Source organism: Nestor notabilis, unplaced genomic scaffold (genome assembly GCF_000696875.1).
Source record: "Nestor notabilis isolate BGI_N333 unplaced genomic scaffold, ASM69687v1 scaffold22494, whole genome shotgun sequence".
Lineage (NCBI taxonomy): Eukaryota > Metazoa > Chordata > Aves > Psittaciformes > Psittacidae > Nestor > Nestor notabilis.
In genome coordinates, this window is record NW_009927372.1 from 2,861 (window position 1) to 26,860 (window position 24,000).

The 24,000-nt window shown below is 40.7% G+C and overlaps 1 protein-coding gene across 1 annotated transcript in view; it reads right to left on the reverse strand.

Annotated features, from left to right (window-relative positions):
- Positions 1-444: 444 nt before the first annotated feature.
- LRRFIP1 (leucine rich repeat (in FLII) interacting protein 1) overlaps positions 445-24,000 on the reverse strand; it is a gene marked incomplete at its 5' end in the record, with an annotated part of 59,674 nt that continues 36,118 nt past the window's right edge. Inside the window, 13 exons of the mRNA XM_010014032.1 lie at positions 445-916; positions 2,179-2,283; positions 2,971-3,050; positions 3,497-3,614; positions 4,534-4,580; positions 14,591-14,732; positions 15,199-15,291; positions 16,459-16,551; positions 17,026-17,118; positions 18,073-18,243; positions 20,118-20,189; positions 21,343-21,468; positions 22,509-22,541. Coding sequence (XP_010012334.1) covers positions 806-916; positions 2,179-2,283; positions 2,971-3,050; positions 3,497-3,614; positions 4,534-4,580; positions 14,591-14,732; positions 15,199-15,291; positions 16,459-16,551; positions 17,026-17,118; positions 18,073-18,243; positions 20,118-20,189; positions 21,343-21,468; positions 22,509-22,541 — 1,284 coding nt within the window. The remainder of the gene's footprint in view (positions 917-2,178; positions 2,284-2,970; positions 3,051-3,496; positions 3,615-4,533; positions 4,581-14,590; positions 14,733-15,198; positions 15,292-16,458; positions 16,552-17,025; positions 17,119-18,072; positions 18,244-20,117; positions 20,190-21,342; positions 21,469-22,508; positions 22,542-24,000) is intronic.

Consider the following 24,000-nt stretch of genomic DNA (forward strand, 5'->3'; position numbering starts at 1 on the left):
GTTTATTAATGCAACTTTACATCCTTTAAAAGTAGTTCAACTCCAAGAGCAGTGATTAAATAATACAAACAAAAGTTGAAAATTCAATGAACCTATTGTCTATTTACCCTGAAATAAAATAGTCTTATGATTCCACTGGTGCAAAAATACCTCCAAACACCTTTGTTTTATTGGCAAAGTCATTTAAGGTCACTTTTGCTTCCAAGACCATTTTCTTCCATGGTTTCCAGTGAAGGAGTTTTGCTTTGTAATGGCTTGTGGTTCCACAGTGATTTGTAAATGAAAAACCTACTATGAATAACTCTACTGTAGTCACTAAATTACAGATACTGTCCAGGAAGTCCAAAGCTTACAGTGGTTTTGTTGCTTGGTTGGGGTTTTTTTTGAAGGGGGTAATTTTTTATTTTTATTTTTAATCTTCAGCAAGACACAAAATTCCAGTCTAGTTAAAATGTTCTCTTTGAATGCCATTTTAAATGGCAATAAAAGGCTGCTCTGCCTTCTAGAACTTAACACAATGCCTGAAGTGCTTCTTATAGATGGATATTGTACTTCAAATATACCCACTGATCGGTGTAGAAGGGCTCCCACAGGCACAGCCATTTGGATCAGCTACCCCTATGTATATAGTGCAGTAGGTTTGAATGCGTAGAGAGAACCTCAGCTGGGTGGCACGCAGCAAATGTTGGGGTTGTTTGTTCTCAGAAGGCATGACACGAAGCATCCCAGACAGCAAGAGACAGAAGCATCTGCAACGTTGTTCTGCTTCTGTCACGTAGTAGTGGTTTCCATTGAAAGGTGGTGGTTATTGCTGAGACAGCAAAGCACTCCGATTGGCTTTCATCTTCTCCAAGCGTTTTACTAGATGACCATTGCTGACTTCAAGCTCTTCAGTTTTATCCAATGCTGAACGAAGCTAAAGGAAGGAAGCAGAAAAATACCCTAACTTTCACAGTATTTTCCCTTTCCGAAGACAAAGCACTAACTGATCATATTGCTGGAATTGCCTTACAAGGTGAGACAAGTGAAAATTTTTATTAGCAGAGTTAAAAGAGAAGCCCTGAGAAGCCGTGGCTGCCCCATCCCTGGCAGTGTTCAAGGCCAGGTTGGACACAGGGGCTTGGAGCAACCTGCTCCAGTGGAAGGTGTCCCTGCCCGTGGCAGGGGTTGCAGCTGGAGGAGCCTTAAGCTCCCTTCCAACACAAACTATTCCGTAATTCTGTGAAAAGTGAAGGCTGTGGCCTTCGAAGGCCACAGAGAGAGATGTTTTCTGGGCACGGTGCCAAGAGTCAAAGTTATTTACAGGACATTGAAGAAATGGCTCAGTTTGCCTAAACTTCAGAGGCACAGAGATACCTGATGGGTGACATACACCTGTCTCACTACCTGGCTTTTATATTTTTGGTTCCTGTAACTACAGCCACAGCTGTGAACTGGGTGACAGTTCTGTAATAAAACCCACCCCGGGATGGAGAAGGAGAGAGGTAGACTGCACAAAGCACTATTTATAGGCAGCAGAGCACAAGGAGTATACAGAAAAAGCAAAGAGCCACACAGAAAAAAACAAACGCAACAAAAAACAAAAACCAAACCAAAACCTCAGAAGGTGGGCATGAAAGAAGCTGACAAACATATTAAAGCTGGTTGTAGCAGCTACTTGGAGAGAACATCAAGTTTGGAAAGACAAGTAAGGTCAAAATCACAGACAGCTTGAAGATGCAATGTTTTAAGAGGAACATGGACAGACACATGACAGCAAATAGGTGTGAAAAGATTGACAAAGCAAGAAAAACAGGCTCAATGAGAATGATTCACATCCATTTAGCCCTCCAGTTTAGACTGTCATTACTGCTAAAGTGTGGCACCGTGCTTAACTAATGAAGCACACAAATTAACTTTACAACAGCATTTCCAGCTTTCTACTGCTATAATTTCTGAATCACATGTTCTAAAGGACCAGTGATCACTATTTACAAACCCAGAATTTGTAACACCCAAAGTAATGAGCCTTCAGGTATCACAAAGGACAAGGACAGCAAAGTAGGAGTTCTTCAGCTTGATAATTGTCAAACCACAGGAACACTCACAGCTGCAAAGTGGCTCACAAATCTGAGCATCTGAAGGCTGCTTCTAGATTCAGGTTGTACAAGAAGAACTTAAGTTTGCATTTAGAGTTACCTCTCTCTGTAGTTTGCGTTTCTCTGCTTTCAGTTCATCTTCTACTCTTTCAGCATTTTCAGCAGCAGTTTTGTATCGGGCTACCTGACCTTCCAGTCGTATTACCTAAGGTGAAGGCAGAGTTTTTTAAGCAAAAGCTGTACCAAGAAGTTACTGTGAAGCTTTACACTTCCACTAGTAGTTAAGCAGTAACTAGAGAGATGCTTACTTTTCTTTAATAAAATAAAGGTATATTCTGAGGGGGGGAAAAAACATACCAAGGAAGCCTGGCCATGCTAACTTAACTCCAGAGCTTTTATACATATCCATATTTAACATTCTTCCAGCAACAAAAAAAAATATACTTAGCAAGAGTATCGCTGACATACTCTGGACAAGGACAAGCAGTCCAAATTGAAGTGTCTTGTGTAAGATCCATATATACTACATTATATGCTGACAGCCATTTAAAATTGTCAATAGCTAGGTATAAGAAAGGATTCTGAAGAGTTCAGTAAGTGCTCTCAATATCCCTTTGTCTTTGAATGTTTTTCCTTCAGTAAAGAAGGATATATTCACTTTTCCCCATGCATAAATGAAAGCAATTTAGTCTTTAACGACTTAAGTTCAGTAGCTCTGATGCTCCAACACTCCTGCTTCTTATTTTAAGGGAAAAATCACAGTAACCATGATTTCATTTAATAAGATGTAATCACAATTTCATTTAATAAGATATGTATGTCATATAATAAAATACACTTTCCCTTTGCACTCTCACCATGCCTAAACAAACAGAACAACCCAAAAACTTACATTCTGCTCCAGTGCTGTTATCTCTTGCTCGGACTTTGCTAGTTTAAATTTGAGATCACTGATCTGTCTGTTGGCATCTCCTAAAATAATTGCAGATTTATCAGAGATGTCAGAACAAGTGTTAACAGTGTCTAACAAGTCTGTCACAAGATTTCCATGCTATAGGTATCTACTTGGGGCAGCGGTAAAGTGGGAAGTGCTCTGTCAAGAGAAGTGCCCAGCAGGTAGGTGCTGTTCCCAGTCTCACCTGATGCCCTTCTGACCACTCTGAAAGCAGAATTAACCACAAACTCATCCCAGTTCTCCTAGGGAACATAAGGGAGATTTCCAATTGCAATCTTGCTCTAACAAGGGTAATCATTTCCTCACCTCTAGCAGAGAGGTGCATGGCTGGCTCCCAGTTTAAAGCTCCCTTAGAACCAAAGGCTCATTTTTTACTTAGAGGCACATGGTTATGGCACAGATACACTTTTCTCGCTCACATGCAAGACACCAAAAGTTCTCTTAAAATCAAACTGCAGCTCACTTTGGAGGTCAATCATGTGCATATCTGTCCCATTTTCCAGAACTTCATCTTCTGACTGCATATTTTCCATCTTGCCATTCTTTTGCTTTTCTTCCAGTTGTCCTTTTAATTTTTTAACCTGAAGGTCACAAAATAATCAGTTATTAAAAGCAGTAAGGGAGATTTTCGTCTCAGTACTCAAATTCACTCAAGTACTATTAAAAAAAAGTTGTATTTTTTAAAACCTAAATACCTCCAAAAATCTTTAGTTACAAAATAATTTCCTAGAAATTCTGTTGGCACACAACTCATCATATTTTAAGTATCAGTGCTTATGCACATACCAAACATAACGAGTGAGAGAGGACTGTTTTATTAGAAAAGCCATAAATGCTCTGTAGAGTGAGCCACGTAAAACATTCTTAAAAACTAATCACCATGTTTGGCTGTGTGTGGAGTCTCAAGGGCAAGGATACAGCCCATAAATGAAAGCGTAGAGTGTCCTACAAAGAAACAGGTCAGCTAAAGTTTTCTTTAATAAGCTTTATATCCACTATGGAATACCATGGTACCAGCAATACTTACTTTAATTGCTATCTACCCATCTACTGCAGCTCCTCCAGAATTTCCTTCCAAATGGCCCACTACCCACAGATGAGGAAGCATTACTCTTTGAGACAAAATTTGCTTCTAAAATGTCCGGACTGTGTTTGTTTTTCCCTTGGGCTTGACCAATCTGAAGTATTATTTTTCAGAAACACTCCTGGAGTAGGAGTTGTAGGTGACAGAGGACACTGAATGTGACTGGTTAGCAACACACAGCGAGCACGCTGCCTCGTGTTTTTCCTCCCCTGTATCCCCAGTTAATGCGCAGGAGGAACGTTTCAGAGGAAGAAGGAAGTGGCACGCAGCGCAGTACGTCCTCAGCAAGAGCAACCCAGCACGCTTTCTGAAAGGCAATGGCACTACTGTTCTATGCCTTACATTTTCATTTTCGTCTATGCTATTCTTATCATAGATTTAGTGAGGACACAGCATTTGCGTTTTCCTGTGATTACCTGGTCTAGTAAGGATTCTCGTTCGTCAATGAGTTTTTTCAGCCTGTCTGAAAAAGAAAACTCAAAGTTCAGTGCTGATTTGACCACGCTGCACACTTCAGAGCGCATCCTGATATAAGACCGAACCATTAAGGTTAGTGACACTAATGATGAATGTAATTATGCACGTACCACAGGAAACGAGGCCACAGACAGGGCTGGGAAGGGGCTGCAGCCAGGGGAGGTTATGTCATTCTCACAGAACATGCTTGTCACGGCAGTAGCAGCACCCAGCTGCATGCAAAGAGGCTAATCTTCTACGTTAGGTTAGCATGCAAGAACTCTAGGGTCAAACACAACTGCAACACAAAATATCTCAAATCTTTACAGTTTAACATATTGAAAATACTGTAAACACCTATAATCATAGCTAAGCACATTCTCAGCACTTTACATCATCACTTCTTTTACTAAACAGCATGGCAATGACATTTTGTGTTATGTCCAATATTATGACCAGAACAAACCTTTTCCCGTTAAATTATTTTTGTTTCTAACACAGCAGTCTGGTAAAGCTTTCTTTTCTCTTTAAACCTTCATAGTCAATTCTCCTGGTCAAACATCAAGTAGGCAACGGACAACCTGGACCTGCTGTTGTGCTACACTTGAACTTGGAAGTGCTACAGATCAACACACAGATGTGTGGGGCATTCATTAATAAAATGCACACTACAGAATGAGACAGCTGGCAAAAAGAAATAGAAAGTAACCAAATCACTTGGGTTTTTCCTTCTCTATTAAGGGGTGCAAAATGCGAGAGCATTTTATCAGGTACTCACAGACTTTCTTACCAATAAAGTTACTTTACCTTATTAACAACCTTAGTTGTTAATACACTGGAACATAGTATTCAAATATAATTATGTGTATAATATACAGGATATATTGACCTCAGACACAGGTCTTGCTCCACAAGTTCGACATGTATGTTTACTGCAGGTTTATTTAGCTTGCCTCCTTTGCCAGCAAGCTGTCACCTATTCAGAAGCCAGGGTGTTCAGAACTCAGCTCCACATCTAAGGTCGGGCCTGTTAATTAAATGGTCTTTCCGTAAACTTAAGGAAAGCAATTTACAAATTACAGAGGAAACGCTGGTGGGCTTCTGCCAGGTAAATTCTGCTGCTAGACTGAAGTATTTTTGAAAAGCTTTAAAAATACCAGTTCTCATTTGCTGACAAACCACGAATGTGCCGGAGTCTTGTGGTTCCCCTTTTTCTTCTTGTTAACACACGCAGTAAAGGAAACAAAGTCTGTACTGAATCAAATCTTGGGGAAACCTGGCTTTCATATGGGCCCCTCTACACAGCAGACATTAGCTAGTAGAAATGTGGTATGTCATTCCCCTCCAGGGTATAGAAGTTCCCATGTATCAGCAGTCTTTCTAGAGCAGGGAATAAACCCTTTACCTTGACTTCTGATGCAATACACAAATACAGATCTTAAAGCAACATCCCAGTTCAGCAGTTCGATGCATTCATTCTGAACCTCCTCAAGTCCTATCCTCTTTTTTTTCCCCAGCCATTTGTAACACACTCACCATTGTTGCACCTGAGCATGGATATGAAAAAAACAAAGAAAGACACCAGATTTTTGTAACCTGCCATGAGCAACAGAAATTTACAAATATAAATCCCTTTGAAATAACGAAACAATTTCACTTATCTATATGAGAAGGAAAGGAAGCTTAAGACAAATTCTATGAAAGATGAAATGTAGGCAAGAAAAAGAATGATCAATGAAGAAAGCGAGGACAGGAAAAATAAAAGAAAGGTCAGCAATATTCAGACATGGAGATAGGGCTTGAAGTTACAGGCTGGCAGAGATTGAGAAATGAAGTTCTACGGATTGGAAAGAAAATGAGGACTGATGCAGAAGGAAAACTCTAGGCCACTACAAAATTAGCCCAAATCTATCAGCTCCAAGAGGTCCAAATAATCCATCTTGATCCTGAAAATAACTTAAGTCATGCACTCACTAGGCAACTTTCCTTAGCGTAACTGCTGCTGTGGGGTGAAGAATGCCTGCCTGAAAAAAGGACACCTCCTCCACTTTCCAGTAAAGCAGCACATCAGCTTCTTCCAACCCCTTTCCCTGTGTTTTGGGATGGACCTTCAAATCTGTCTCACCATCGGTTCTCTCTTCACCCATTATGGACATCTATCTGTCCACTGGGCAGAGGGCACAGTGGCAGCAGGATTTAGTCTTGTTAATCACAGAAGTCTTGTAAATCACAGAAAAAAACTAGTTCGCTAAAATTGCCGTTCCTGTAGAAAATTTTTCTGCATGCAGAAGTGAAAGTCTCTTAGGTCCCATCCTCTTAAAACCTCGCACTAACACAGAAAACTTACTTCAGCTTTAACAGGTATCTCTGCAGTCACCCTAATTTTGCAGTTAGAAGACATTTTTTCCAACAAATCATGGAGCAGAGGACCTTGAGAACAGGTGAGCAGAAAAGAGCAATCTACTGAATTAGGACACAAAGCAGCTAATTAAAATGGTCATCTGTAACTGTCACCATCCTTATTTCACATACAAAGATGAACAATGACAGCGTGACATTCATCTCACTTAAATTTAACTTGGCTAACATGATTCCCTGGCTAGTCTCTGCACCAATACACAGCTTTTATAGGCCAAAGAGCTTAAGAGAAGGCTGATGGAAGGAGCTGGGCCCTGGGAAGGCCTGGGAGACAGCAGGACTCGGGGTGTGTGTGGTGGTGGTTACCAGTGTCTTCTGCTACTGTACAGGCCTGTTTGCGAGTCAAATTACTATTCTCACTCCTTTGATATTGTAATTGACTCAAGTATTGATAACTACGGTGCTGTTTCAGTGGCACGGTTGACCTAACACCCCCTAATAAGCCACTGATCCCTGATGTATCTTCCTACCTGCAGAGGAGCATGGGGTTGGAAGCAGTGGATTTTAACCCAGATGATTTGCATGATGTATGGCCCAGAAAGTAACTAATCCCAGTGCAACTGAAAGGGGTAAACTGTAGTTGGAAGATGGGAAGACATCCCATGAAATCACCCCAGCAGCCTCAAGCAGCTGATCATTACAGCCTCCAAGAATCAAACTATGAGATCAATAGCAGGTTGGATAATAGACCTTTTCCAGATCTGCTGATTCATTTTGGATCACCAGAAAACAACAAGAAAAAACTTAGAGAAATGCTTTCCCCTCTTTCTCAAAGAGCAACACTGCTGGGAACAGGCTGTTGGGTCAGTGAATGAGTGTAAGAGTAAGAAGACACCAGCTTGCAACACTGATTTTGAGAGGGACAGGAGGACTGTTCTTTTCTGTAATAAGAAAATACTGACCCAAGTTTTTCACTATTACTTGCTGAATAAGGAAAACAAGTTTCTTCAGCTACTGCTTTTGAAAGCATTTCAGGCTAGCTCCAACTTCGCAGTACTGCACAAATCGGGATTACAGGCAACATGTGCCAGTCACTAGGTTTGGAACAGAAAACCCAGTAAGCATTTGGAGCTATGGTGCTATTTTGAGAAACAAAAGTCTTACACAGTGTGGGTGGTGCTCATCAGCAGATTGTCCCTGCCCAAAGCAAAATGGGTAACATAACAGCAGCAAATATGAATCTTGATTTTAGGTCATCTCGTGATTTCTTGGTCTCATGGTAGACTATGAAAAGACTGATTTGGTTATTTCACTATCCTTGAAAGTCAAAACAATAAAGAAAGGGACAAACTACATCTTTTCTTGTATCAATTAGGTATGACAGGGAAAATGCCAAAAACTGTTCTCAATTGTGTAACTTTACGAAAGATGCATTTTCTAGGTAATTCCTCCTGAGACACCATCTCCTCTCCCTTTTTAATGGCACACGTTTCACTCAATGCTAGCTGGCATACAGTATTTAAATTATTCAATTTTGAATACAACATCTAGCAGTTCCCTTTAACTTCAAGCTGATTTATCTGTGAGACCTCCGCATCTCCCTCACTGTGCATATATACTCAAGCAAAAATGGAAGAGGTAAAGAAAACAATGACCTTTTCCTCCATGGTACTTGCCCAGTTCCAGAAGTCAGGGACCAGCTGCCAACAGAGGTACAAGCAGTAATGTTCAAGGATGGATTTCTAGTACATCAGCTATGTCAATGTTCTTGCTCCTACTCTAGTTCCACTGAGAGTCGGACACTTACTGTGGGATAAAAGCTGGTACATGGACAGTTAAAACTAGAGTTGTTTCTCCTTCTGCGACTTGGCTTTAAAAGGACCTCTCTTACAAATGCTTTGTTTTCTGGAGTGGAAAAACTAGTTAAATTAGCTCAATATCTCTCAACTATCCAGAAGCATTTATTTTAGAAACAAACTTGTATGAAAAATACAGGAAATGCTGGCATGTGCCTAATTTAACTGAGAGTTGCTTATGGATCCATCCACAAGTATAGGTGAAGCCTGGTAAGGATGTTCAATTATATGTTTAACTGTATTTAGCATTTAAATACAAATGTGTTTAAAATACTTTCAACATTAAACTATGCGTTCTTGTTGCAAGTATAGCAGAGACAAATCTTTAAATAAATACTACCACACAGTAATGAAAGATGCTTTTAAGATCCGTGACTTTTTAGATTAGCATTTCAGGTAAACCCGTAAGAACAACTGCTAGTACTTACAGAAACCATACAGGAACTGTTCTAAGTTGGAGAGAAGTCATATGAACAAAGAGTTACAGGTTAACTGTAGACCTGTAACAGAACTGTAAAGGGTGCTATCATGTATTAAAGGTCTTCAAACACCATAGCTGCCCATTCCTAGTGAAATAGGTCTTCTAGCTATGTAGCACAACGCAATAAATTTAAACAAAGCTGCAGAAAAAATGTTTTTTAAGTGATACAGATTTAAATAAATATTGATGCAGGTTTATAAACAGTGCTCTAGACAGGCAATTAGAGTATAAAATACGTTTATTTCAATTATATACAGCTCAGTACACTTGGATATACATCTTGACATTTTGCAGTCTGTTTGCAACATCACAAATACAACCTTCCATAGCTCCCCCCCGCCCCAAATCCTCAATTTGCGTTTCCTTGGGATGTTCACTGCTTAGAACAACTTTAAATGAATTTTTAAGTATGCAAAACATGCTCTTTCTCCCAAGCACCAGCAAAAACGCAAGAAGAAATATAGCAGTGGAGTCAAAGTGTTTAATTTATGCCAGCAATTTAAAGCAATCCAGCTTTTCAAAAAGGCACAGAATAATAATAGTCTTTGGTCTGATATCCAATGAGAATTAAGACATGCAAAGTTATCTTCTTTCCAGAAAGGAAGAGGTAGGAGTTTTTCAGAGATAAAGTATTTTTCAGATTCTTTCAGAATCACAGTTTGGGGGGGAAAAAAAAGAGAGAGAGAGAGAAAGGAAAAGCAATTTTAAACAAAAATCTTCCTGGAAAAAAATAGGTATTTTATATATTCATAACCAGACAGTACTTGACAGCAAATCTAAGCATACGTTACAGTGTGTATTGACACTTTCTTCAGAAAAAAATAGAAAAGCCCCATGTGAGGCATGGAGAAAAGGCCTATTGTGGTGCAAAGTGCCCAGATGAAGTAAACATGTATATACCTACTCCCTCAGCAAACTAAGACCTGTATGTTGTGCTTTCCTCAAACTGTATATTGTCCTTCGGAAGTGTTAGACTGAACAGATTCAAAGTGACCCAACTGTATCTTAGACTATAACCACGTGAGAAACACATGAATGGAACGAGAGTATCTTTTTCCAGTGGGGGGAAAAAGAAAAAAAACTTGTTCCTAGGCTTCAGTCATTCAGAACGAAGGTTCAAAATCACATCAGTGTTGCTGATCTACTGAGTTCCTTCATGAAGTGGCAATGTGCTTCCTGCAGATCTCGTGTGTAAGTACACATAAGTGTGCACATAAGTGCACAAAGGGCACGTTAAGTACATTCAAGACATCTACCATCTAGGCTAGAAAAACAAAGAATTTCCTATAGAAATTGCTCAGTAGCAGTTATCCACACTGAAAGTATTTTAATGGCAAGATAGTGAAGATTTGTGAAGCTTGCTCTTTCAGTGATAAACTTTTAACCTGAGACACAACAATACTGAACCCACACACAATTTCTTGTGGCCAGGTATGTCAGTGAGTAACTTAATATTTGCATCATTACCACTTACATAACATTGTATTATGATGAGAGTTACCTATAAAAAAAAAAACACCTCAATTCAAGAGTATTCCTAAGGCCTGATGTATTGTGCAAAGTGCATGCTTCTGTACTGGGACCGGTCAAGTGGCAGGTAACTTGTGTAGTCTTGAGATTCTGAACTTAGGATATTGTACAGTCATCTCTGGATTTACCCTTGCCCCTTCTACCACTCCGCACATCCTCCTTGCTTTCATCGCTGTTATTGCCAGCACTTTCCAAATCCTGTTCCATAACATTTTCATCTGGTATTTTTTCCACTTTATTGGAATCTGATGCTTTGATTTCATCTTCCATCACATCAGTCTTCTCCTCAGAGTTCCACGATGCTTCCCCTGTTTCTTCAGGCTCATCAGCTTTTTTATGTTGCAAGCTGTCATCTTTAGTCCAGATGTCTTCTGTTTCTAGTTTGCCTTCTTCTCCAGCTTCATCTGTTTGGGCAGTTTTTCCAGCAGCACCATTTGTTCTATCAGCCTCATGTTTCTGTGTATAAGCTTTCTCCTCATCGCATTTTTTATCAGTTTCTAGTATCTGTGTTGTCTCTTCATCAAAATCAAAGACATCACCATCACCTTCCAGTCCTTCCTCGGCTTGACCCTCCAATTTAATGTGTTCACTAACATTTGCATCTGACTCAGCTTTCTGTGCCAGGGAATTATTTGCACCTTCCTCAGAAGCACATCCACCACCATGGTGGTCTGCAAGCTCTAACTCTTGCTCATTTTCTTTCAGTGTTTCTTTACAAACTTTGCTTTCAGTAGCTACACTAACATCTACAGCTGACTCCTCTTTGGATTCACCTTCCTCTTGTTTAACTACATTCTGTGCTTCACCTTCTAAAGGAGTATTTTTTTCTGCTACTGTCTCACCTATTGCTTGTTCACTAGACTGAACAGTTTGAACTCTTACCTTCGGCTTTATATCTTCTACCCATTCTGTCCTACTTTCCTTTTCTTTCCCAGACTCATGCCCTGTTTCCAATTCTGACTCCTTAATCTTGTCATCTAAAAGACTTGGGTCAAAACTGGTTTCCTGAGTCATTGCCTGTATCACAATGTGTCTGTCTGGCTCTGCCTGATGTACACCACCTCCTGTTACCTCAGTAATACAGTCCACAGCCTCCACAGAGACCTCATCTTGCTTGTCTGTTTCTGCAGAATCTGAACACATCTCCAACTCTTCTGTTAACGTTTCCTTCTGTCCATCCTTCTCAGCCACAGCATTGTCAAGTTCAGCTTCATACTGCCTATTTTGTTTCTCTGATGATGCTGAAGGACTGTCCTCTGAAGAAACTGGCTGAATGAATGCCTGATATCCTCCGCCTTCCTTTTCAATTTTAGCTGCTGGGACACCACTTTCATAACCCTCCATCCCCTCCAAACCCACAGGCTCTGTTTTCCTCGTCTGACCCTGAACTGTGTTCCCAACCTCATTTTCTTTTTCACCTCTATCACCTGTTTCACCAGTTCTTCCATGAGTGCAGTCTTTGCTTTCAACAAACTCTTCCTCCAGGACACCCGTAACCTTGTTTTCAGCCCTTTCTTCTGAGTGCTGGAGTGCCTCAGTGTGGCTCTCCACATTCACCTCTTCACTAACTACGCCTGCTACTGTAACCTCCGGGAGCCCTGCCTCATTAGAAACCAACTCACAGCTCTTGCCTGTGATGTTACCTTCTTGATCCATTTCATTAGCACTCTGGACATGGCTACTTTTAAGATCCTCTTGTTCTTGCAGTTGGGGAGCAGCTTTTTCCAGTTCACGCTCTGTGCCTAAGTCACTATGCGTTTCCTGAGGAGTCTCAAAAACCTGCTGACCTTGCAGAGAGCCCACCTCCAAGTCCTGATCTGGCATTGCATTTAAGTCACAGCACTCAGCCTCTACACTGACAGGCTGTTGCACTGCTGTGCCCGCGGCCTCTGCCACCTTTCTCAAACCATCTGCATCATTATCACAGTTTGAAGAAGCACTCCCTGACACACGTTCTGTAAGGCTTTGAATTTGTACCGTAAACCCACTATCTGGTAACGTCACTGTTGACAGGGCATCACGTTCTTCAACCATTTTTTCTGCCTTTGTATTTTCGTCAGCATGCAATGTCTGTCCTTCCTGCTCCTCAGACTCCTCTTTGTGTTCCTCATGCTCAGTATTCTGCAAGATTTCTCTTTTCCCCATATCCTCCAAAATCTCATTTTTCATGTCCACTTCACTGGCTTTGCCTAAAAGACCATTGAGAAAGTTGAAGGGACCACACCACAGCACTTACCTCCCCATTTAAACCCGAAAGAGAATGAAGCAAAGTATAGGTTAATAGAAGATCAGCTTTTGCCAATTACGTGAGGCAAAGCAGTGACTGAATTAGTCAGGGTCCAGGTTTTTGATCAGTGAAATTCACCACCACCCTCTCAAAGCGAGAAGCCTTCGGTGTTGACTTGAGTTTTTGTAAAGTAAAAGATTTCTGCTCTTGGCTGTGTGAATTACAGCTTCTGTAGCTGAGAACAACTGTTTCAAGCAGTGCAATTGAGCGGTAACACTTGCAGAGGTAACACTACAGTGAAGATTATTTTCCCTTCAGCAATAACTTTTACAACTTCAATCCTGACACCACTCTGTGCGTGCAGGAGTGTGTGTCTGATGCCATTATAATGAAGTAATGAAGGGTTATTCAGAAATATTTTGTTCCTGAGTGTCATGAACAGGCATCATGATCTTGTGATCTTTGCATGGTGAACATGCAAAATCTGATTGGCAAGCAAATGGTTCAGCTGTTCAGCATTACCAAAGCTCAGGTATACTTAGTGCCCTTTACAGCCACTTGATCCATCCAAATGGATAGGGACTTCTGTGGGTTTGGGGAGGTTTTTTGAACAGTTTTGCTTCAACTTGTAATTTAGAAGCAACAGGGATTAAAACAACGTTTGTGGTTTCAGCAGTTAGCTTTTGGGTCACAAAAAACCCCAAAACCCAACCAACCCAGAATAAGGAGAGAGAGAACATACTACACTTAAAAATATACCCTTACCTTGGTTTTCGTGTTCCGTATTGTTTGCACACAAAAACTGACTGAGGAAAAAGCAGTCAAAAGCTCAAAGCACCATTTGACTGCCTGTTGCTATTTATTAGTATGTTCATTTAGAACAACAACAACAAATAATTACCATTCCCTTTCCTTACACTAGTATAACAGTTCTCAGAGTGGCCATTCATTACCACTGCATAAGAATGGTTTTGCCAACCAGATTTCTTCTGAATCTATCCATCTTCTATCCATCTCAGTTATACTCTTTGAACTTAACAGTGTTAACATAACAAGTAAAAATGTGGAAGTGTTAATATTAACTGCTCAGTAGTACAGGATACCAAGGACGAAGAATTCATACATTAGTGTGTTTTAACAGTGCCCAGCACTGTTGTTCAGCAGACACAGCATCCTGGGTATGTAAATGAACCAACAAACAAGTTCTTTTTGTTTTGTTTTCCTGATTCTTTAACGTATGTGCTGAAAACGACTGCACAGCAGGAGGACTGCTCTGGGGCACTATTCAAATTGAGGGTTTAAATAGGAATCTGAATGATTGCCAGTTTTCTGTAATGTAATGTTTCTATTCTCATCCTTTATCACCCTGAACGGGAAATTTGCAGGAAACTGCACAAAATACTTGGAACCAGTAATAAAAATGAAGCGGAAGAATGCACAGGAAGTGATTTAACATGTAGCATGCTGCGTGATGTGTTAATTGTCCCACAAACAAATGCCCAAACTCCAAGCAAAGATGAATGAATGGACAGACAGAAAGATATGAAACGATATACAGCACTTACCTAACATCCCATCCCCTCCAGTCTTCAATGCCTGAGTTATGCCTGGAACAGTTTTGGAAGAATCCAAGTGTTCTTTGTTATCAAGAACGTCTGATGTCTCCCCGTTGGTGGCTACATCAGAATCTGGGATTATTCCATGTTTCTGTGGAGAAGTAAAAGCAATGCTTTAGGGTCTGCTGCTCAGAAAGGGTGGGACTGTTCAAGTGTTCTTGTCCTTGATATTCTCAATAAACAATTGCTTCAATTGTTCCACTAAACATGGCTGGAAGTCAGAAAAGAGCACAGAATATCACAGTTTTCAGTTTGGCCATTATGTGAAAAGCATGTGATCCCAGCTCTTTTCTTCTTTAAACATACATTTGCTGCATAAAATGTTCCTCAGAGAAGCATCTTCTACAAAAGCAACTACTTAATACTACAGTTTCTGTCACGAGTTCAGAGTCAGTATTAGAGGGAAGGACTTTATGTAGAAAATTCCTGAAATGGCAACTTATAGGCAACATAAATAAGAGTTCTTGCTGCTGAGCTGGATTCAAATTTTCTGCACAAATGTACAGAAGGGAAAGGTCAGCAGCTGAATATAAGTTTCTTTCACTCCTCTTGCATACCTTCAGTTGCTCCTTCAGCACAACCACTTCATCTCTAAGGTCATCCCGCTCACTCCTTAGGGAATCAAAGAAATCTTTCTGCCTCTCTAACGCCTGAGTTCCCAACACAGACAGAGGGCGAGGAAGATGCAAAGAAAGGAAGGGAGAGAAGTAAAGACCATGAAAAGCAAGTGCAAAGGGGAATGAGCAGATTTAAGATATTCAGAGATTGATGGAAGTGGCATGTATGAAAAAGGTAAAGTTTACACATTAAAGGACCAAGTTTACATACACACAGATAAGCTTCAATCCCAAGAGAGGCACAGCTTACTCAATAACCAGGAATTCCTACTGAAGACATTCCGAGCCCAATCCTTCCTTAGGGATCCTTCAAATGAGGATCCACTCGTATCTGCTAGACAAGTTAATGCATATCCATACTACTTCAACATGCCCCTTGAAGACACAGTGCCCTTCCCATGTGTTAACAGAACAGCTTGAAAGCAAACCAGCAGATTTTAACCGCCTTTTTATTCCACGGTTGTTCTATCGGGTGCAGTACACTTCAATTAATTTGAAAGCTACCATTAAGTCATCTTTAGACCCAGATGTACCACGTGCAAATGCAGTTTGCTACTGACCCCCCCAATATTTCTATGGAAGTACAAGTAGACCAGTAACAACAATTACACAGTTCTGAGTTTCAGGTTGCTACAAGTCATTGGACATGGCAAACATCACAATGGGCAACTTGCCAGATTTCTTTTTCCTTCTATACTCAGAAAGTCTTTTGGCACATTGTTAGAAAAGAAATCCATGTTTTTCTTAAGAGTGGATTCTCATTTGCCTTTGATGGGACCCTGTGGGAAGGGATGAGAAGCAAGAGAGGTTTAAAGACTTTCATCCCAATAGCCCATAAATAGCTCTATACTACTTCTGTTTCTGCTCAGTCTGCAGATTAAATCTGAATAAGGAAAAATTCAGTGCTGATGGAACTGCATTAAAAATAGCAGTTCCTTTCTCAATATGGCAAATACAAATGGTGCAACAGCAAATAAATGACCCCAGGTTTTGAAATCAGACCCGCTGCTGAATTTTTATTGAATTTCATGGTACTTGCCAAAGAAAAAATTTTCTATTTGCTCGTTCACTGTTCATACAGAAAGAGCCACACAAAGCAAAGTCACTAAGGAGGATTATATTCATGAGGTTTTGCAAAAGCAGGGTCAGCTGGAGGAACAACAGAACCACTCTGAACATTGGAGGAGATGACAGTCCTACCCCTATTTTTTTGTCTTTCCACTCTATTGTCTCCTGAAGATCAGAAATTTCCCTGACATAGCTCTGCTGTTTCTGTTGCAGCTGTTGGATTTCCTGAGAGACAGGAACAAAACAAGAAGACAGAAAGCAGATAACAGGTTAACAAACAAGATCAAGATCACAGTGATGCCAAAGAATGAAACAAGTCAGGTGCTACGAGCATCTACATATGTACCATTTCTGACATTTGAGCTAAACCTACGCTCCTGAAGACAGTCTTGCAAGTCACAAGTTGACTTAAGACAATTAAGATTGTTCTGTCGGTTTCCTCTGCATCTCCCCAAACAGCTGGCAAAACACAGCTTATTTCAAGACAAGGCAAAAAAAGAAGTCCAGCTTCAGCTAATATTTAGGAAAGTGCTATTTCCATTAGCCAGCTCCAAACCTGTTTGGACTGAAACACTCCGATTTCTTCAGGTGAGAAACGTGAGCAGGGAATAAAATTCTCCATGCCTCACGTTCCACACTCCTATGGCTAACTGGGAATACCCCAATCAAAGAAGCCATTAAAGGAAAAAAGTTACTTACTGCAAGCATTTCTTCTCTTTGCTTCAAAGCCTCTTTGATTTCCATGAACTGAAATTGCAATATGCTATGAGCATGCTTCTCCCTCTCAAATTCCTATAATGAGATATTCATGAGATTTTTATTGACCAAAAATAGCATCCCACCAAAAAAAAGAGAAAATAAGCCCAAACACAAGGAAAATGCTTATTGCAATGCAATTCTTGAATATTCCTCTAATCACAGTCCCAGAAGAGTACAATTTTTTGCACAATCTTATTTGTCCTTTTTCTAAGAAACTATTATTCCAACAAATACAGAATTGACAGACATCAATTAGCCAGTTTCCTAAGTTGAGCAGCAGGCTGGCAGTGAGCATTGCAGATCTTAAGGACTTCACAGATGAATGGATGGGAATTTAACCCTTCCACATAGCCATGTAGTAAAAGTTAGCTAGACACCAACCCCCCCCAGAATGAAACAACAAACCAGTGAAGCACCAAAAATACCCAACAAAAAACCCCTCATACCACACTTACCTTCCAGGAACTGTGTTTTGAAGTGCACTACAGTCAAATGCCCCAAGCTAAAAAGCCAGCTCTGAAAAGCTAACGCAAGCCCCAGCTTTATTGTTTAACACCAACTCACTAGCTGTCAGATGCTGAATTAATGTTAAACTTAACTGAACACTCAACTGTGCAGCTGCACAGCTCTCTCCCAACCTTCTGAAGAGACCGTTGTATGCAAAAATGCTCCAGAAGTCACTATGAACAACCCCTCTGAATTTAAAGATGGACTATAAAAGGACATGTGATAATATCCATATAGCCTTACCATCTAAAATATTTCTTAACTGCTTCAGAAACTGCTTTACAAGACATAAACTCAGGGAAGATTTCCACTTGAATGACCACAAGCACACAACATGCTGCTATTCCACTTGCTTTAACAGTAACTAAACCAATAACTTAGTTAAAATCTTGAATAGCATTTTGGTTGCCTCCTCCCAAAGGACTCTGGCCCCCCAGAACCCCTCCCTGTTGTATAACATGCCAGTGCTATGACACATACTTTACTTTTTTCTTCGTACTGCCGCCTGGACTCTGCCAGCTGTTCCTCCAACTCTAAGAGCGCATCCTTCAGGGTATCCACTTGGTACATGAAATTTGTTTTTTCATTGTCCAGTTGAGCGTTTGACACCATAGCCTTCTTATATTTCTCTTCAACTTCGGCTAGAGAGTCCTGCAAAGAATCAGCACCCACAGTCAGCTATAAAGGGTATTTTGCCAACCGAGACCTTCAACAAGAACATTAAATACTAAACCACGAGTATGCTCAGTACTCCCAGGGAAACCAGTGTAACCAAGCGCTAGAGAGGCTTACCAAGTGTCCCAAGGTGAGGAGAACCTCCCTGTCCCACCAGGCTTCTGTCTACAAGCAAGGAATCTTACCTCAGGGCGGATAAAATGTTTCCTGTTCTCTGCTGCTTCAGCTTCTGCCTTCCCAGTTTTCTTCCTTCTCCCTCCTCCCCTGCCCCTGCAGGTTGGCAGCTCAAAGCAGCTGCTGAAGATGACATGTAGGAACATCGGGGTTTTTTCTTTAAAGGTAAACTGGGCTTGATTTAAGATCATTTTAGATGACCTTAGGCCTTAAATTGAGGCAGTTTGATAGCCACTTCACACAAAGTGAAGCGTGCAGGGGTCCCTGAAGTGTGAATATACTGACTCAGGAATTAGAATTCATGGTGAAAAAACTGCAGCTTCTATGACCTGATGTATCATTTTTCATTAGGTTTTCTGGATCTCATCCCTTCTTTACAAACTTATTCTGCAAGTTCCAATTCCCAGTATCACAAAAACTCCTCCTACCAACCTGGCCTCAATATAAGATACTGGGATATTTTTAACAATAAATGATGGCAAAATAAAGATCAGGATAATTCTCTGTGTTGTGAAGTCAAACTTTGCAATATTTGGTTTTAATACAGAAATGAGCTACATAAAACAGTGCAAATATGCAAACAAGGAGGGCACACACATCAAGGTTTTAGTTTACAGGTCAAGCAATTTCTCTTGCAACTTAACTAATCCTAATAAGTACATCTAAAGCACAGGTGAGTTTCATATACTTCCTTTTTCATTCAATAAACAGAACTGGGAATTATAGTATTGAGATGATAACAAAAATCATCTGAAAGTCTGAACCAGTTCAGTTTACATTTGTTTTGAGAGGTAAGATAATTTGCCTTTAAGGATGTGAATTTGTACAGTTCCAAACACAAACTGTGCTTTGGTGCACTTTCCAGACCGCGGATGAGAAATACCAAGCACAGGAAAGCCACCAGGATTTGGAAACAGTGTTAGGATCAAACCTCAGAAAGTAACTGGAAAGGAAGTAGATGCAAGTAAGAAGTGGATGTAGTTGCTGCACCACTCTTTCAGCATGCTATGCTTTGTTTTCTTAGCATCTTCACCACAAAAAACAGTCTAAGAGACATGAATTGAAAAGGGATATACTAAAAGTGACTCTAAAAGGGCCTACAATAGGTCTGAAGAGGGACTTTTTACAAGGGCATGCAGTGACAGGACACGGAGGAATGGCTTTAAACTGTCAGAGGGGAGATTTAAATTAGATATTAGGAAGAAGTTCTTCCTTGTGAGACACTGGCACAGGTTTCCAGCTTCCCAAAGTTATGCTGGTCCTTATCAAAGAAAAAAAAAAACATACAAGCTTTTAAACTCCAATTTTTCATAGAAGTGTATGACATGAGTTCTAGCTCATCTTCCAATGTCGGGAGGTTTCCTGGATTAGAAAACTATATATAAAAAAACCCCTAGTAATTTTAATTTGCTAGCAAAATTACTACCTTTCCAAACAGCAAAGGCAACATGCAACAGTAATCAGCAGCCTTTCAGTTAACAGATGGCAGCATTTTTCCCCACAACCACTCAAGGTCGGAACAGGTATTTTTCCAGTTCACGGAATGCTTTTCACACAAGTTGCAACCCCTCCCAGAAGGAAGAAAAGCATGCAGGGTCAGTGCTAGGTCTCACATGGACTCTCTGCATGTTTAGCTAGTGTTAATGATCACACGCCAGGCTGCAATAAACCAGTACCTTCATTTCTTTCAGTCCCTGCATGTATTTGCCTTCTACATCCTGAATCTGGTTCTTTAACTCATAGATATCCTGAGAGAAATGGTGAGAAAGGTAAATGATGCCACAAAGGAACAGGCAGAAGCGCAGCCGACAGGGAATGGCGAGTGTTCCAAATTCTCATTTGAGCATTTCTACCACACAGGTGAAGGGTCTGATCCTAAACTGAAGCCTCACCAGACATGGAAATTTCTCGCTTACAAGTTTATGCTAAATTCTGCTCTTCCTGACTGGGAAAAAAAACCCCAAAACAAACCCAAAACCCACCCAAAACTCTCTTCTGGACATCTTCAATTTAAGGACAAGATGCAGAGCCAGCTCCAAAGGCTCCAGCAGTTACATAGCCCAGGCACACAGCCCTCCTCTGCCCCTTCTACCAATTACCTCGCTCTTTGAGGAACTCTGGTGTTAGGGGTAAGGGCTGCCAAAGCAAGCCTGAATTACAGGCAGCACTATGAACATCATCTGTCACACAACATTTAATTAGAAGTCCTATTTTCCAGTCTCTCTCCTCTTTTGTCCTTGATCACAAGCAAATGACTTTCAGCTGTTTAACAGTGCTGAAACTGGGACCCAGAGGTCCTAATACAAATCCAGATGTTTTAACTGGCTGTCATTTCAGCAGAGTTTTAAGTCAGATGCATGAAAGTTAACAGAATTCAGATTCCCCATTTTATAAGAGTGTTCAGAAGGGAGCATTAAAAAAACCCAACAGATTCCAAAACCACTTTAGCTATGGACTACCCTGACTAGCACTCAATGACATGGACACTGGACTGTGTAGCTATTTGCTAATGTGTCCAAATTCACAGAATCATAAATTAGATTACAAAAATACAGCCCCCTCCCCAACTTAACATCCAGCAAGTGCAGTGCTTCTTTCCTTATTTCCATCTCCTGTCAGTGTGCTCTGTTAAGACCATTTCCTACTTCATTAGGTTAGGATGAGATGTGTCTATTATGATCAGTCTGTTCTGCTATCATACACCGTAGGAGTTCACTCAAATATTCCTGCAATACACACTAGCTCCCAGCAGCATGTCTCTAGCACAGCTCTTCATTTCTCATTTACAGCATACAATTGATGGTGGCAGAACTGACAGGAGGGGGAGACAAGCCAGTTTCTTTTCTGGAAAGAAGTCTCAAGGATATTTAATAATTTATGCTGGTTTGAAGTATTTCTCACCTTTATTTCTCTAATAGATGCCTCTGTATCGGCAGAGATGGACGTATCCCCACTGCCTCTTCGTGAAGAAGTCCCACCCAGAGAAGCTAAGGTAGCTGCTGATAAACTTGAGACAGTGCGTGCTCCCTACAATTACACACAGTTTCAAATGGTTAGAACCTTTTATTTTCACGATACATTGTGCATTTGTAGCTTGCTTGGTTGTTTGAATATACATGTTACCAACCCTCGCACTTCTAAATTACGAAGATCTGATCAAGATTTAACAAGGAAAACTAATGAGAAAAGACAGATCAGATGTATTTAAACACTACTGTAATAGGAGTTTGCATAACTTAGCTTCCAACTATCAATTCTTAATTAGACAAAAAGTCTTTAGGGGCTAGTGTCATCTTGCCAGATACTTTCAAAACTTGTCATAATACACTTTGTAGCTCTTCTCCGTTGACGGATGCTTATCTGCTCTGCAGCAGTAGCCACATTAACTGTTTTACTGTACTGAGGGTCCTGCATTAAGCCATTTTCACACTACTGCAGTGCTCTCCTCCTTTATTATTAATTATTCATTTTTACATAATACTGTAATTAAAATCTAATAAACAAACACAGTATTCATGCGACTTAGCCTAACCCAGTTTCAGGCCAGCTGGAAGGTCAACTACTTAACAGCTGAATCACCAGTTCAACTTCAAAAATGTAATAAAGGAAGGTTCCAACAATTTCTTTCCATAGCTTAAGGGGGCCTACAAGAAATCTGAAGAGGGACTTTTTAAAAGGGCATGCAGTGACAGGGTAAGAGGGAATGGCCTTAAATTGACAGAGGGAAGATTTAGATCAGATACTAGGAAGAAGTGCTTCCCTGTGAGGCACTGGCACAGGGTGAAGCTGTGGCTGCCCCATCCCTGGCAGTGTTCAAGGCCAGGTTGGACACAGGGGCTTGGAGCAACCTGCTCTAATTGAAGGTGTCTCTGCCTGTGGCAGGGGTTGGAGCTGGAGGAGCTTTAAGCTCCCTTCCAACACAAACCAGGCTGGGATTCTATGAGTTCAATTTTATGCCCCAGAATGGGTTTTATAGAAGATTTGTGTACACTTACTGTGAGTTCTGTCTACTAAAAAGAATGTGAAGAAAGCACTATTGTCAGAATAGTTCATAAGATTCTTCTTACCTTCTCAAAGTCTTTTTCTGGCCTTTCCTCAATCTGTAAAACAAAGATTTAGAAGGATTTATTAATGTAATGAAAAAAGGACAAGTAAAGGCAGTAAGATATCAGAAAGGGAATTCTTAAACCTGTAAAAGACTCTTCTTTAGCAATTTGTAGGCACTTAAAAAGCAACCAGCTCACTCAGAACTGCTGTGGCCTGACTGGACAATTCATCTCAAGTTTCTGAGCTCCATGTAATTAAGTGGAATATAGTTATTGGTAGGAACTATATGGTCTATTAAATAAGACAGAGGAATACTTTTTCCCCGTATTCTACATGACAATGTTTCAAACATGAAGATGGCATGTGATCTATGAGTTAACAAAGCAAGAATACAATGGGCTTGAACTCAAAGCCCCAGATGTCTTATCCTGGACACAAAACCAGCTGTATGCAACTGCTGTGCTGATATAGGCAGACACTGCTTACTTACTTTGGGTCAGTTTAAAAATATGCCTCAAATGAAGCCCAAATAGCAATTTACTTGAGTAGAGAGGTGAAGTTGTTCAACTGAGAGGTCAGTAGATGTCCAGACCAAGATAGCTTCTTGAAGTTACATTATTTTATGGACCTTAACTGAAAAAGGGCTACGTCTGAAGCCCGCCAGCACACCCTCCCCATTCCAGACATCAAGATACCAAGTCAGACCTGAAGGACTGACTGTGTCTGCACAGCTCCCAGAAGAAGAACAGGAATGGAGGGGAGGGTGGGGGCTGGGGGAAGAATAGAAATCTAAAGCTTAAAAACTCTCTAAGTATTCTCTGCTCAGGATGAAAGGTGACTGCAGCTTCCAGTAGAGACCCAAGAAAGGCTGAGACAACAAAACCTGATCCTCAAGTCAAATACCAGCAACCAGTTCAAAGTTGAAACAGACGACTCTTATAGTTTTAGTACTTTGCTGGAATTTACTAATTTTGAACGGAGATCTTGTACTAGAACTAGTCTACAAGAAGTAAACCAGAGCCAAAGTAGCATTTAGGAGTACAGAAAATTACCATCAATACTGACAACACAAATGTTCCAGAAGAAAGTTACAGAATAAAGCCCACATACACTCTGAAAAGATTTGGTTTATTCCTTGATGGGAATCCATCCTATCAACTTTTTCCTGCTCTGCAAAAAACCAAAATATACAAGTTCCCAAAAGCAGGAGTGATTCAAACCAGACTCTTTCCATAGGTATCTCCATCTAAAGCGGAACTGTGTAAAAGGGTCTGAGTGAAATTAGAGGCTCAGCAGAACTCATGAAGTCCAGACCATGTCAACCTCTTCTGGGAACATTCAGCACCACAGTCAAGATGGTTTCCCAAAAGATTGTGAGGAAATTCCTGGCTTCCCCAGACCAAGAGCCTGAAAGCCAAAGGGAGGAGTGGTTTTGAAATGACTGGGGAAAAAAATCAGGAGAGATCCAGGCCAGGGGAAGGGGGGGGGGGGGGGGGTGGGGGGGGGGGGTTA